Genomic DNA, 15,816 nt, shown 5'->3' on the forward strand with positions numbered 1-15,816 from the left:
TGAGGGAAGCTAGGAAATGGATTTTATGACTTGTATTTATACCTCTTTATTATTTCACATTCACCCTCATCCTTGGGCTGTTAATTGGGTCGGACTTGTTCGGGTTTTGAGTTAATTAGGTTGGGTTAGTCGTATATTTTTTAAGAAAAAAATCACTTGTGATCCGACCCTATTAAGCTTCAGTTTTTCAGGCTCAGGTTAGTCGAGATTTTGTTTTAACAAAAAAGAATCACCCACGACCCGACCCTATTAAGGTTCAGGTTTTTCAGGTTAGACGGGCTTTTTACAAAAAAAAAAAAAAAAACCCGCTGACTCTGTTAAGGTTTAGTCAGGTTTCGGGTTAATAGGGTCAGGTTGACTAGGTTAGTCAGGTCAACGTGATTTACATGTAATTTTGATTCAAGAAATTGGTAGCATGTTGGTGGTATAATTAGTAATGTGTTGTTATGTAGATGATTATGTAGATGAGAATCAAAGGTGAACTGGCTGAAAGGTAAGTTTTGTCTCGGAGAGTGAAAATATACAACTAAGGTCAGTTCGTCACGACTTGAAAATGTGAAAGGCTGAATGTGACTCATTTATCATTCGAGTTTGCTAATGACTCGACGTTGACTCTTTCTATATAAATAAAAGAATGCGTTTAAAAAGGAGCAAATGTGAGAAGTGACTAAGATATTCTACTTGAAGAAGCTTAAAAAAAGTTGTGGAGAAATGGTAGAGTCCAAGGATGGAGGTGATATAAGGGCATGTCCGCATGAGGCCAACCGGTATATGGGACTTCAAAATAAAAAATAGAAACTTTTGAAGTGCATGTCAAAATATGTTGCTTTGTGTTTGCTATTTAAATTTGTTTTAGTTTGTATTATTTGTATAAACAATAGGGAAAATATATAATTAAAGTTTTAACATTAGTGAATTTTATAATTGAAAAGCTTAAAGAGAAGATATATATACAAAACTTTAAAAGTCAATGTCTATTTATAGTCACAATTCACACATAAATACATGGTAAAACTATCTTACCGAGGAATTATTATTTGGAAATTACTAAATATAATGCAGCTTGTTGCTCATTTGCGTTCTATTTTGATGTAATTTCTTACCTTCAACAATAATATTAGATTGGAGTAAGGGAGAAAATTGAGAAGATATGAAGGGTCCATTTTTTTTGTGTCCTGTAAAAGCCAATGTGAATGCCAAAAAATTTTTAAAAATTATTATTATTACTATCAATGGTTATTTTATTACAAATTTGTAATATTTATTTTAAAGTTGTTGGGATATCCTAGATTGCTTGTGCCATGTGGTGTGACGTTCTCAAGAAGCTGAAGCTGAAGCTGAAGCTGAAGCTGGATTATACGTAAACCATATGTAATGGGCGGTGTGATATATACTTTGGTTGATAATGATTATTTATGTAACTGGAAATTTGATAAATATTTTATGACTATGTCAACTAATAACAAACAAGTGGTATTTAATCGTGTGTTACGGTGGAGAGATGTGAGGAATTTTATTGGTACTGATTCAACTTACTATATGCACTTGGCATAAAAATTAAAAAAGAAAATCCAAAATTAATTGGAATATAACTAAAATGAATATCAAAATTTATTCTAATTTATAACTTATAAATTAATTAAGGAAAACTAGAAATAAATAATCTCATCTTTTGTGTATTGGCTGATAATAATTTCACCTTTAAAAATCACTACCAACGGTCCAACTATTTTTGTCTTAACGAACCTTCGTCAAAAAACAATTAACGTCGTTAAGTATTTATCCGAGTTTCAAACCGATGTTTTGGGGCTTTTGATCGGAAGAATTATACGATTCGACTGATGTAAAACTTAACTCGAAACAGTGATTCAAATGACTTGGTTTTGTTAATTGAAATTCAAACACCCGAACTGAAACACTGTTTCATCGTTTGGATCACATTTTCAAGATAAGTTTTACATCAGTCGACTCGTATCCTTCTTCCAATCAAAAACTCTAAAACATCGGTTTGAAAATCGAAAAAATAATTAATGGCGTTAAGTGTTTTTTAACGGAGGTCCATTGACACAAAAATAATTGAAAGGTTGGACCGTTGGTACTGATTTTTAAATGTGAGATTATTATAGCCCAATACACAAAATGTGATATTATTTATTTCCAATCGCCATTAATTAACTAAAATATTAATGAAACAACATCATTAAAAGTTAAAAAGAAAATGAAATAAGAGTTAAAAGATAAAAAGAAAACCAAAAACTAAAACATAATTAAAATTTTTTCAGTATAAACATTGATGAAAGATTTACCAAAGCGTGGACTGGAATTGTGAAATAATACGAAGGCATCTATTCATCTAATAAGATTTAAACTTGCATTTTTCTTAAATATTGCACCCCACCGATATTGAATTATTGACTTCATATTATACACTCTAACCACTTCATCACTCTAAGCATTTATACACGCACTAAGACTACGGGGTGTACTCTTCATTTTGCTTCCCACTTCACAGTGCCACATCACACGTCACTCCATTTCACTCTATCAAGAAAATGCTAATTTTATTTCATTAAAATTGGAATGTGGGTTGGGTTTGAGCGGCATTTTCAGTGTGGGAATTTCCACAATACCTTTGCCACTTGGAAGCACCAACAAGGGTGGGGTGATGTTTTCCATTGGAGCCAATAGCCATATCGGCTTTTCTTCGGTAAAATGGTATCCACACTTTATGATCTAAACAAATAAAAATTGGTAATTTTTAAAAGGTGTCACTTTTAATGTGTATTGTAATATAAATATTTTTTTCCTCTTTGTTTAATAGCAAAATGATTTTCTTTTCTGGTATACTAGGATCATTGACAAAGTAAATTGTTTCCAGGGTGAAAAATTATTTTATAGAAGAAAAGCAGATATTCCACCAAACACAAAGCGTAAAAATAGCATCCATCCTCATGCGTGTGCATGTGGAGTTCCGTCAATGCGGATGGGCTCCCCCTTCACTTTAATTTATACCCAAATATCAATGTTGATGGGCTACTCTTCGTTTTATCACTAAAATAATCAATTGTATTTACTCTTTCTAACATTTATAACTCTTACATGCTAAGACCATGTGTGATGGGAGATTTGACCATGTGTGATGGGAGAGTTATGAATGACGTTTTAATTCATAACTCTTCTTTGCACTGCCCCCTTCAAACTTTTAGATTGTTTGAGAGAGGGGGGGGGGGGGGGGGGTTAATAATGATTGCATGAGAGGTCTTGGATTTTATCATCACATCATTTTTTTACAAAACTCTATAATGTTGACTAGACTGCCACGTGTCGCAAAACGCCTAAGTGTGAAAAGTTTTACGCATGGTCTAATAATCAAAAAAATAAAACCATATTTTGTGGTTCGGCTTATGATGATTCATAGCTCATTTACTATCTATATCCATATAATTATACTAAAATCACTATTTTTTATTTGTTTTTCAATTAAATAATATTTTTTATACATTTATTATTATATTTTCTTTCTCCTCCACTCAAAACCACTTTCAGAATATACTAAAAAGTTATACGGTGTAATAGTGTAATCTCAAATTTAACTTTCTCATATAATATTTTCGTTATTCTCTACTTGCAACCACTCATAAGTCATAACAATACCATATAACTTACGAAACTCATTCACATAATTATAGAACACCGGCTAAGAATGCTCGTAGATCATGTCTTTCTTTATGTAACTTCTTGATGGTGATTGAGTTGGCTAGCTAGAGCGGTCTCTTACTCTAAAACCACCCAAGATGTTCAATTTTTCACTCTGATTTGAAAAGTTTTAAAAAAATTTACTCGCTTGCCGTTAAAAACAACATATGAAATCATGCTTCTTTCTTTTATTTGGGTTAAAAATAGTCAAATAGATATAAGAGTTGAATAAATTTTGGAGAACCAAACACTTGATGCCACGGATTGACCCTAGGGTTCATGGACAAATAAATCAAGTCAATCATCAAGTTTGTGTTTGTCTTCACGAATCATATTCCTATTATCTTTGAAAGAATGTTGGGTTATTTGTTAAGTAGTGCCTTTTTAAGCTAAACCTATCGAAATGGGAGTAGGCAAATACGACTAAATGATACCAAACAGTATACATTGCTATGTAACCGGTGTTTATTGTTTTATTACAATTTACAAGTTAATTTATAAGATTGTGACTAGCTGACTTGTAATTTAATGGCATCAAGGTGTCAGATAATTTGAAGTTTATTTACGGTAATAAATTGATAGTAAATATGATCGTAATCATTGCCTTTGCATTAAACCATAAACCCTTTAAATAGGGGAAGAAACATAATCCTATACATATTCTAAAAGGGTAAAGGATATTGATACAAATCAAACATATAAACAATATAATCTATAAAATCTTCTAGAATATTTTCATATTCTAATACGCCCCCGCAGTTCGAGCCGGTGAAACGCTCAAACTGGATCTGAAACTTTCAAACAATGGACGAGGTAACGCTTTTGTGAAGATGTCAGCATATTGATAAGGTGCTGGAATATGCAAAACCCGAATATTACCCAAGCGAACCTGCTCACGAACAAAATGAATATCAATCTCTACATGTTTAGTTCTTTGATGTTGAACTGGATTACCCGAGAGGTACACGGCTGAAACATTATCACAATACACCACCGATGCCCGATGTAGTGGTACGTGCAGTTCCAATAACAAATGACGTAGCCATGAGATTTCTGCCACAGCATTCGCAACACCTCGATATTCAGCCTCGGCACTAGAATGAGAAATCGTAGCTTGTCTCTTGGAAGACCACAATATTAAATTGTTTCCCAAGAACACACAGTACCCAGAAGTGGACCGACGAGAGTTCGGGCATCCACCCCAGTCTGCGTTGGAGTAAGCGGTGAGAGAAGTTATTGGAGAAACAGCTAGGCGCAACCCATGATAGATAGTACCACTAACGTACCGTAGGAGACGGCGCAAGAAGGCCATGTGTGGTTCACGCGGAGCATGCATAAACAAACAAAGTTGTTGAACCGCATATGTTATATCCGAACGAGTAAACGTAAGGTACTGAAGGGCACCAACTAAACTTCTATATTCAGTACCATTCTCTAACAATGGACCAGCATCAGCATTTAGTTTAGACCCGGGTTCTACTGGTGTTCCACATGGCTTACAATTCGACATATTTGCTCGTTCTAAAATGTCGGTTGCATACTGCGATTGTGACAAAAACAAACCGTGTGAATCACGGGTCACTGTGATTCCCAAGAAATGATGAAGAGGGCCTAAATCGGTCATAGAAAACTCAGTCGATAATGCCCAGATAATAGTATCGACCAAACGCGTAGACGAAGCAGTGAGCACAATGTCATCCACGTAAAGTAAGAGATAAGCACTGTCATTCTCGTGTTTATAAATGAATAATGAACTGTCACAAACACTGCTTTTGAATCCCTTATTAGTAATAAAAGTGTAAAAACGTGTGTACCATGCCCGAGGGGCTTGTTTAAGCCCGTAAAGCGACCGTTTTAAGCAGCATACATGATGAGGAGCCGAGGGATCTACAAATCCCGCTAGCTGATACATGAAGACTGTTTCATTAAGATCACCATGCAAAAAAGCATTTTTAACGTCCAACTGATGCATAGGCCATCCTTTAGATAAACCAATAGATAAAACGGTCCATATAGTAGCCGGTTTAACAACAGGGCTAAATGTTTCTTTGCAATCAACCCCGACAGTTTGTGATTTCCCATTCACCACTAAACGGGCCTTATACCTCTCCAGCGAGCCGTCGGCACGAAATTTGTGTCGAAACAACCATAAACATCTAATAACATTCTTTTAAAACTTTTAAAAGAAACATTTGGAACGAGTGATCTTGGGGTGAATGTCGGACCGGTTTCGTTATCTTTTAAAACTTTAAACATTTAAATTAGCCGGATAAGGTACAAGCTCCCAAGTATCATTATCTTTTAAAACTTTAAATTCGTTGGTCATAGCCTGCTTCCAATTTGGGTCAGATAAGGCTTGATTGTATGATGTGGGAATTGGAGAAATAGGTATGAGTGAGGAAGTGTTAAGGTTGTATTTGGGATTGGGTTTAAGTATACCGACTTTGGAACGAGTGATCATGGGGTGAATGTCGGACCGGTTAGGTGCAGCAGAGGTTGGACCAGGGGGTGAATTGGAACCGGGTTGTGATGTGGACGGAAAAGATGTAGAAGTGTTTGGGATCTGATTTGGGCTAGTGGCATGGTGATTCGAATTGTGAGTGGGCTGGGCTAAGGGTTCCATAGGTGAGTTGGTTTGGGCCGAAGAAGGGATATGAGCAGGTGGGTCCATAGAAGGAGGGGGATGGGTTGTGGATGGTGAATAGGCATGGGTCGTATATGTGGGTTGGGTTGGTGGGAAGTTAAAATTTATTGGGTTTGGGGCGTCGTCAAGGAATTGATAATGAGCGGTGTCAATTGGATCAGTGAACGGAAACGTGCTTTCGTCAAAGATCACATGACGAGATATATGAACACGACCTAAGGCAAAATCAAGACAACGATAGCCTTGAAAATTAGGAGGGTATCCCAAGAAGATACAATGTGTGGATCGAGGAAGTAATTTATTAGTTTGGGTAGCCAAGAGATTAGGATAACACGCACAGCCAAAAACTCGTAAGTGATAAGTGGGGTGTCGGTGAAATAGGGCAAAGGTGGGGGTGAAGAGGTTGAGACTTTTGGTTGGAAGAATATTGTGTAAATAAGCGGCGGTGTGTAAGGCTTCCACCCAAAAGGTAGGTGGTAAATTATCCTGCATGAGGAGCGGACGGATGATATCGTTAAGGAGTCGAATCATACGCTTGGCTTTACCATTTTGAGGTGAGGTTTGTGGGCAAGAGAAACGAAAAACGAGTCCTTGAGCAGTTGCAAATTTATGGAATTTATTGTTATCAAATTCACCTCCAAGATCACATCGGAAGGATTTAATTTTAGTTTGAAATTGGGTTTCGATTAGTCGATGAAACTTGACAAACGTAGGAAAAGTTTCGGATTTGAATTTTAAGGGATAAACCCACACGTATTAGGTGAAGTTATCAATTAATACCATGTAGTGGTATTGGTGGGTAATTTTGAGGCAAATAGTGTTGCTGTTGATAAAATCGGCCACCACCCCTGCTATTACTTCGGCCTCCTCGGCGACCACGACCCCGACCCCGATACCCCGGTTGGTAATTATTGCCCATATAACCAGAATTATTATACCCCGAACCACTTGAACTCGAACCTTTAGAGGAGCCAAGTGTATTATTTGAACCATTAAACCCGTTGGTCGTAGTATTACCTTGAGTGGGACGAGTGTTATTATTGGGTACAACGAACGCGGTTTGGGCCGAATCTGCTCTTGCTTCTTGTCGTTGCCTCTCGAGATCAATAGCGGTTCTCGCGTCGTCCCAACTTGTTTTGGTTTGATTGATAACCGTAGCACATGCATCATATTCATTTGGAAGGCCGTTAACAAGTTGAACTACCAATCGAGATTCGTCAACAATATGATCAACGTCATTCAACTGTTCAGCCAAATCTTGTTACTTTTGACAATAGTCATCAAGCGAGGAGCACGCGGATAAGGTTAGGTTTGTGAATCATTTCTCGAGAGCTGCAGCACGAGATTTTTTATTAGATAAAAAAATCTGTTTAAGCTTGTTCCAAACTGTTTGAGCTGTTGCATTAGTGTCGAGAACGCGAGCAAGATAAGGTTGGGAGATCGTTCCATATATCCATTGGAGAATGATAGCGTCAATTTCGGCCCAACGCTCGTAAGAGTCGCGAGTCGGATCTGGTGGAGGAGTGCCATCGATATGTTGCAAAACCTTGTAGCCCTTTGCATGAAGAGTAAAGAGTTTCACCCATGATGAGTAGGTAAAGGAGGTGCCATCAAGTGTGCGAATTTTGGATGTTACTAACAGAGTAAACGAGATGGAGGGCTTTTGATTCGGTCGAAACCGACGATGAAGGTTTGTCGCCGGACATGGGGTGGTGATGGGTTTGTAACGGCAGGAAGAAGACGGAGAAAAAATCAGGGAATTGGCTCTGATGCCATGATAGTAAATATTATTGTAATCATTGCCTTTGCATTAAACCATAAACCCTTTAAATAGGGGAAGAAACATAATCCTATACATATTTTAAAAGGATAAAAAATATGGATACAAATCAAACATTAAACAATATAATCTATAAAATCTTCTAAAATATTTTCATATTCTAATATAAATAAGGGTTCTTGTAATATTGTGGTCATGATGTTGAAAATTTAGAAGTATGTTAAAAGTATGTGAGTTTGCTGTTCAAAGAAAAGTTTGAATGATTATGTTCCTCTTGAACTTAAAAATTATTAAGTTAAAACTTGTAATTCATAACTTTTAAGTTTCTTTTTAAATTATATTTAATTTGAACTCACATCTAGCATTGTTAATTTATAAACAAGGACTTAAAACTTTAATGTAATTTGGTTGTAAATGATTGTAAACTATTTAAATTTTCAAAACAGTTTCTTCTAATTTTAATGATTACTTAAAACATATATATTAACTGATTATTAAATATTAATATTGTAGAACAACGTAATTAGTATATTGTTGAAACTAAAATACATACACTATACACTCAGATTTGATATTAAGTGTTTTTTAACGGATTATTTTACATTCAAATTTCCGATGTTATGTACTAATATTTAAATATGATTGCCACATATTGCACAATTTTTAAGACAGTTAAAAATAAAAAAGATTATTTTTTAAAAAGCGAGAATATGTTTAAAAGAGACGTATGTGTTCTCCTGGTGCATGGTAAGGTGGTAACATGGGACAAAAGCAGCCATCCCAATAAATGTGAACATGCTATTTTTTAAACCATGTTGGCTTGTTATTGCAGAGTTAGAGATCGATACCGACTCTTTTTTAATTATTCAGATGGCATAACTTCAATTTTATAGAAATTATGAATATAATATAAAGAGCCATTAATTCAACTGTTTAACATTTACAAATGAAAAGAAAATATATAGTAAGGTATGTATCGTGGAGAAACATTTGCTACTTAGTTAAAGCATTACATCATGCCATGTAGACAATGTGCTGTAACTAACACACTTTTCAATAAACGTGTTGCGATATGGCCATGTTTAACTGGATATTAGAAAAACAAAAGGATTGTGATAGGTTGTTAGTGGGTAGACTCCACCTAACTTGAGGCCTTTTGGGCGTTAACCGGTTAAAGAAGAGGCCGTTGAGGCGGATGGTGCACCCTTTTGACGCCTCCACAATAGCTAGCTAGCCTAATTATTCAACTCCCTCCAAACTCCTTCGTCATCCTTTTTGATCATCATATTCAGTCACCGTGATTTTTAAAAGTTAGAAAAATATTTTAAGCTTTGGAAAATCATTTAGAGAGATTAAAAATTAGGAAAACATTTTAAGTTTTGAAAAATCATTTAGAGAGTGAGAGTGATTAGATGAAAAATATATCTAATTTTTTCAAGTGAGTTATCAAGTATCACACCATGCCATTATTTATTAACAAGAGATATTAACATTCATCCATACTATTGTACAATTTAACAAAAGTATCATACAGTTCATTTATTTTGACGTTATGAATTTTTTAAATAATATTATCTTTATTACGCATATTCTGATTGCTTATCAAAGAAAAAGAGAAAAAAAAAGGTATATTATTGGTCAAATTCAATGGATACAGCTTACATATAAAATATAACACAGTGTTTAACATTTAAATCATGTTTTCCCTGTTTAAAAAAGACTCATTTTCAAAAAAGAACATCTCCTTGCATCCGATAATTTAATCATCTATGTTCAAAAAAGGGTTATTCAATCATCTATTTAACAAGTAAACTATTAATGGCAAAAGTCCAAAACAAGTTAATAAAACGCGTTGTGGTGACGAAGTGTGATGCATATCTTTCAGCCCAACACTTGTATATAAAATACAGATGATAAACTCCTAATAGTATCGATATTCATATAATTTATGATAAAAAAAAGTAACATACTTAAGAACAATTACTGGGTGACACGCCTTAAAACGTTAACACCAACCTTTGGGTTTAAACATAAAAGTATAATTATGTAGTAAATAAAATAACATAAAAAAAGTATGTATTACATTTTTTTAGAACGATGATTTTCTTGTGTGTTAGACTACCGCACTCTCCAATTTGAAGAGCCCCTTGCCCCACTTTGGCCATAATATGTTGTTTTAACTGGGCCCACGCTGACTTCAGAGTTTGGCCTGGGTGTTCCCCCGAGAACATACCGCCGACTGACACTTGACAGTCGTTGTGCCACTACAAGAGCAGAACTCTTTTGCGTAACACGTGGTGGGACTAAAACCCTGGTATCGAACTAACATCCTCACAAGCGGGGATCAAACTAGGGTCTTCATTGGAAAACCCAAGACTCGTACCATTAGGCCATAAACGGGAGATAAAAGTAGTATTACATTATAATCAAGGGCCCCCTGTTTTTTTGCGCAGTGGTGTATATTTACCTGTTTTCGTCCGAAATTTTTTTACATAGCGTAAATTTACCCATTTTCGACTTAAAATTTGAGCCCGGCCCTATACGTTTATGAATTTTTTTAATACATTTTGAGTCCACCCTCGATGAACTCGTCCAAACTTTGCCGCTTATTATAATTAAAGTATAAAAAATAATAAAGTATAATGACTTTTTACATAATTTATTATAGACTTTACGTAAAATAACACAAGTCGCAATAATAATAAGTTTGTAAACAAACGTTTACAATGAGATTTTGGTAGGCCATGAATACGAATGATTAATCAAAGCACCACTACCACTACCACTACCACTACCACTACCACTACCACCACCAAATCACACTATAAAACCTTCAAACCACCAATCAATGGCTTCCAATTCCATCAGATCACACCCCACCGACGAAGCTTCACCAGCCTACTCATACCCCTACACCGTCAACGTCTCCAATTTCGTCTCCGTCAAGCTCTCCGGCCACGACAAGTACCCGCTATGGCGAACCCAGATGCTGTGCCTCATCGAAGGCCACGACATGCTCGGATTCATCAACGGGAAACACGAACCACCACACGAGACGTCACCGGACACCCACCACTGGTGGCGACGATCCGACGCCCTGGTACGAGGTTGGATACTAGGTACGGTCACGGAAGACGTGTTGACGTATGCCATTGGGTTTAAGACAGCTAAGGATGTGTGGGTAAATTTGGAAGGTTTGTATGGCTGCATGGCGTCTAGTTCTGGGTCGGTAGTTATTAAAGATGATGTGATGACGTTGGATGGTGGCAGTGGGTTGATGAGATCCACGCCGCATTCGAGGTCGTTGCCTGTGCCGTTACGTGGGGTTTCGCAGCAGATTGATTTGAAAGGGGATTCGTGTACACCGGCGGTTGATAGTCGGCTTAATACGCGTGTGGGGAAGTCAAGGGGGTTGGAAGGGACGGTGTTTGAAGAGAGCTGGACGGATATATCGCCGACGTTGCTGCCGTTGGATCTTAATGAGATCTCGGATTTTCTGCATGGTAATTAAGGTTTTAATTGTCTTGTTTTAATTAATTGAAACTTTAGTTGTAATAAGCAAGGTAATGATTACATTGAAACAGAAGGCAAGCGGGTAACAACCTGGAATTAGAGCTGTTTTGTTATATAGATTGGTTTAGATTGAATGTGATAATTTATGCATTTGAAATTAGGAATTAGTTAATGTATTTTGACTTATTTTGGTCCACTTGCGTGAATGAGATTACTTGATTTGGTAGTATTCAACTTAGGGGCTGTTTGGTTCATTCATATATGAATGAGCAGATCTGAATAAGCCTCTTTCCCATTCAACAGCAACATGAGTTTGAATGATTCAGACCCAATTTTAACCATTCAAATGCTTTTCTGTTTGGAACCAAATAGTTGAAGTTTGAATGAATCAGATGTTTCCATTCAGATGTAAACAAACAGCCCCTTAGCTATCTAGGGCCACTAGGGGTGTAAACAAGCCTAAGATCAGCTCGTTTTGACTTACAAGAGTTTGAGTTGGAGCTCGGCTCATTTGTTATATATTCATTAGCTTAGATAATTCATTGTTATTTGGATTGATTGTTTAATTTGCTTGTTTTTGTTTAAATTGAATGGATATGATAATTATGCACTTGAAGTTAGCAGTTAATTCATTTAACATCTTTGGTCACTTGCCTGAATCAGATTACCTGATTTGGTAGTATTCAACTTAGCTATCACTAGGGGTGTAAACGAGCCAAGTAGAGCCTGAGCTCAGCTCGAGCTCGGCTCGTGAGTCATTTTTTTTCAAGCTCAGGCTTAGGCTCGGCTCGTTTATTATTTATTAATTAGTTTAGATAACTGTTAATTATTTTATATGTTTTGAGAAAATCCAAATGAGTCTAAGCTCAGCTTGAGCTCGAGTAGTCATGTGTAGTACCTTAAACGAGCCAAAAGATTGGCTCAGGCTCGGCTATACAGTGTGAAATTAATATGTGGAAATCCAAAAAAGTTAAAACTTAAAATATACACAAGCCTCGTTAAGGCTCGGTGAACCTAAATGAGATTCCCGTACAAGGTCCGAGATTGGGCTTGATAGCTAAACGAGCTTTATTAGAGGCAGCTGCTTATTGATCTGATCTTGAATAGCTCGTGAGCGGCTCGGCTCGTTTGCACCCTTAGTGCGCTTTTGTGAATCAGATTCCCTTAGTGCACGTATCATGAACTTCATTTACATTGACTCATTGCTGTTTAAATTCATTAGAAAATGACAAGCTATGAACTTGAAATCAGCAACTGTTTCATTTATTTTGACTTATTTTAGTGCGCTTTTGTGAATCCGATTCCTTGATTTGGTAGTATCCGACTTAGCCACCACAGAATTAAGGAAAAGGCAAGTGACATGTGCAGAACCAAACAAAATATCTGTTTTTTCTGTTACTAGTATATTCTTACTGTAATGCAAAAGAAGTTTTTGATATGTAATTTGATTGTATGCAAATGCTAAAATAATCTTAAGATTTGCTACCTTTCGTATATGTAGTTATATATGATTGTATAATGTGTACATATTATTTTTGGTGATATAGTTTTCAACATGTTTAACAGAACCAACTATGAACACAAGCGCTTATCTTCCATTATACAAAGCCGCCCTCAGAGGCGACTGGGATGAAGCACAAGATTTCATAAACCAAGACGAAGAAGCAGTAACCGCCAATATCAACAAATACGGTTTTACAGCCCTTCATATTGCAGTCGGGACGGGAAAACAAGGGATTAATTTTGTTGAGAAACTGGTAGCAAAGTTACCACCTAAATCTCTTCTAAAAATGCTAACTTCTTCAGAGAAATACACACCACTTCATATTGCAGCGGTTGTTGGCAACACCGAAGCGGTTAAAATCTTGGTGAATAAATATCAGAGGTTGTTGTATACTGAAGATGTGGATGGGTTACTGCCCATTCATCGAGCTCTTATTAATTCTCATAAAGACACATTTTTATATTTGTTGAGTGTCACAAAAGGCAATCAGTATCCGAGTACCTTCACAGGAAATATGGGTGTGACACTTTTGTCTAATGTCATTTTTGCAGGATATTTTGGTAAATTCTTTGACTGAAATGTTGATATTTTTTTTATATATTTTTTTGTGTTAATTAATATTTTCTATATATTTGACAGATATCGCACTTGATTTAGTCACTCAATATCCTGAACTGGCTACTACTATACCTTCTGATAATGTTGATGCTCCTTTAATGGCTATAGCGAGAAAAGCAAACGCCTTTGAAAGCGGATGTCGCCTTAATTTCTTTGATAGTTTAATCTATAAATGTAAGGCTTTATGTAGACATTTAACATTCATAATTTTTGTTGTGTTTTATATGATATTAGGATAAAATAACGAAGGATGTTTTGTTTCGTGTTACAGATGTTCCTTTGAAGTTGGAGAAACCGAACTCAAACAAAAAGCAGGGGAAGATGTACTTCTGCACTTCAGGTTTGCTGCAACTTTACATTAATAAAAGTTGTTAATTTTTATAATCCACAAAATAAAGAATCCACTAATTATATACGCTTCGATGGTAGTTCTTCAAGAGATCAACTTTGTGGTCTGGAAAGTTTTGGGTAGGATCGGTGAGTGTCTTCAATTTCTTGTTAAACAAAAGTCAACTGTAAAAGTCAAAGAAGCTAATTCTTGAATCTTGATATGAATCTAGTGCCTCACATCACACACATTCAGAAGTTAAAGCTGGCTCATCATCAAGCGCTTGCGCTCGTGAAATGTTTATGTCGAGAAATCAGTGCGTTAAATCTTCAATCAAACTGTATACATTATTCAAATCCAATTATTGAGGCTGCAAGCAACGGTGCGTATGAGGTTATTCAAGAAATTGCTGACACATTTCCACAGGCAATTTGGTATGGTGATACAAATGGTCATTTCATGATCCAGTTGGCGATTCTTCATCGATGTGAAAAGGTTTATAATTTGACATATCAAATGAGTGATCACAAGCATTTTCACAAGACGCTTAAAGACCCGTACAATAATAATCTCTTGCATTTGGCGGGAAAACTGGCACCTCAACAGAAACTTAATCTTGTCTCTGGTGCAGCGTTACAAATGCAACGCGAATTGCAGTGGTTTAAGGTAACAAATATTTTCTGTTTCGATTTTTTCGCTTTCGGTTTTGCCATTTGGACTTAAAATATGAATTTTGGCCTAAATCTTTTTGTTATTTGATAGTTAATCGATAATTATACATTTGGGCTAAATATTTGGGCTACACTAAATATTAAATTCTTATAAATCATTTAAAATTCAAAATTAAAAATGAAAATCCATTTTAAAATTTTAGATTAATAATGTGTAGTTATCGTTTAATTTATTCAGGAAGTCGAGAAGTTTGTGCATCCAAAGTATAAAACCGAAAAGAACTCGTTTGAACAAACACCCGAGATGTTATTCAGCAAAGAACATAAAAAGCTTGTGAGAGACGGCGAAGAATGGATGAAAAAAACAGCCGATTCATACACAGTAACCGCAGGACTCATAACCACAATAGTATTTGCAGCAGCCATTACAGTGCCAGGTGGCAACAGTGGCGATACGGGCCACCCACTTTATGCAAAAGAAGCATCTTTCTTAATATTTGCAGTTGCAGATGCAATCTCCTTGTTCTCATCCACCACATCATTATTATTATTTTTATCTATCCTAACCGCTCGCTATGCAGAACAAGATTTTCTCTTCACGTTACCTTCAAGATTAATAATGGGACTCGCGACATTGTTTTTGTCCACAACTTCAATGATGATCGCTTTTGGTGCATCATTGTATCTTTTATTTGGGCAAGGGAAAGATTGGATTTTGATCCCGATAGCTGCATTATCGTGTTTACCGATTACTTGTTTTGTGACGCTACAGTTTCCACTTCTTGCAGAGCTAATATCGTGTACGTATGGTCGAGGACTTTTTGGTAAGCAAAGTGATCGACCGTTTTATTGACTTTATGTTTTAAGATTATACGAACTTTTTGTTAAATGTTTTAGATACATTGATATTTTGTTGTTTTAGTTGCTATGTTGATGCATGCCGAGCCTTGAACTAACCATCAACATCATTATTAGGGCATCTATATGTAAATGTGTCTACTTCATGATGATCATACAGATATCTGAAGTTGCAATTTAACTTATAATTAATCATATCATGGA

At 36.0% G+C, this 15,816-nt stretch overlaps 1 protein-coding gene across 1 annotated transcript; it reads left to right on the forward strand.

Annotated features, from left to right (window-relative positions):
* The first annotated feature begins 10,968 nt into the window (after nt 1-10,968).
* On the forward strand, nt 10,969-15,607 carry LOC143547617 (uncharacterized). The gene is made up of 7 exons (XM_077038999.1): nt 10,969-11,623; nt 13,200-13,697; nt 13,777-13,929; nt 14,027-14,095; nt 14,185-14,232; nt 14,316-14,749; nt 14,993-15,607. The coding sequence occupies exons 1-7, from the start codon at nt 10,969-10,971 to the stop codon at nt 15,605-15,607; spliced, it is 2,472 nt and encodes an 823-aa protein (XP_076895114.1).
* Nucleotides 15,608-15,816: the final 209 nt, after the last annotated feature.

The sequence above is a fragment of the Bidens hawaiensis genome, unplaced genomic scaffold (assembly GCF_021521415.1).
Source record: "Bidens hawaiensis isolate Kalapana, Puna unplaced genomic scaffold, B.hawaiensis_p1.1 tig00014763_1, whole genome shotgun sequence".
Lineage (NCBI taxonomy): Eukaryota > Viridiplantae > Streptophyta > Magnoliopsida > Asterales > Asteraceae > Bidens > Bidens hawaiensis.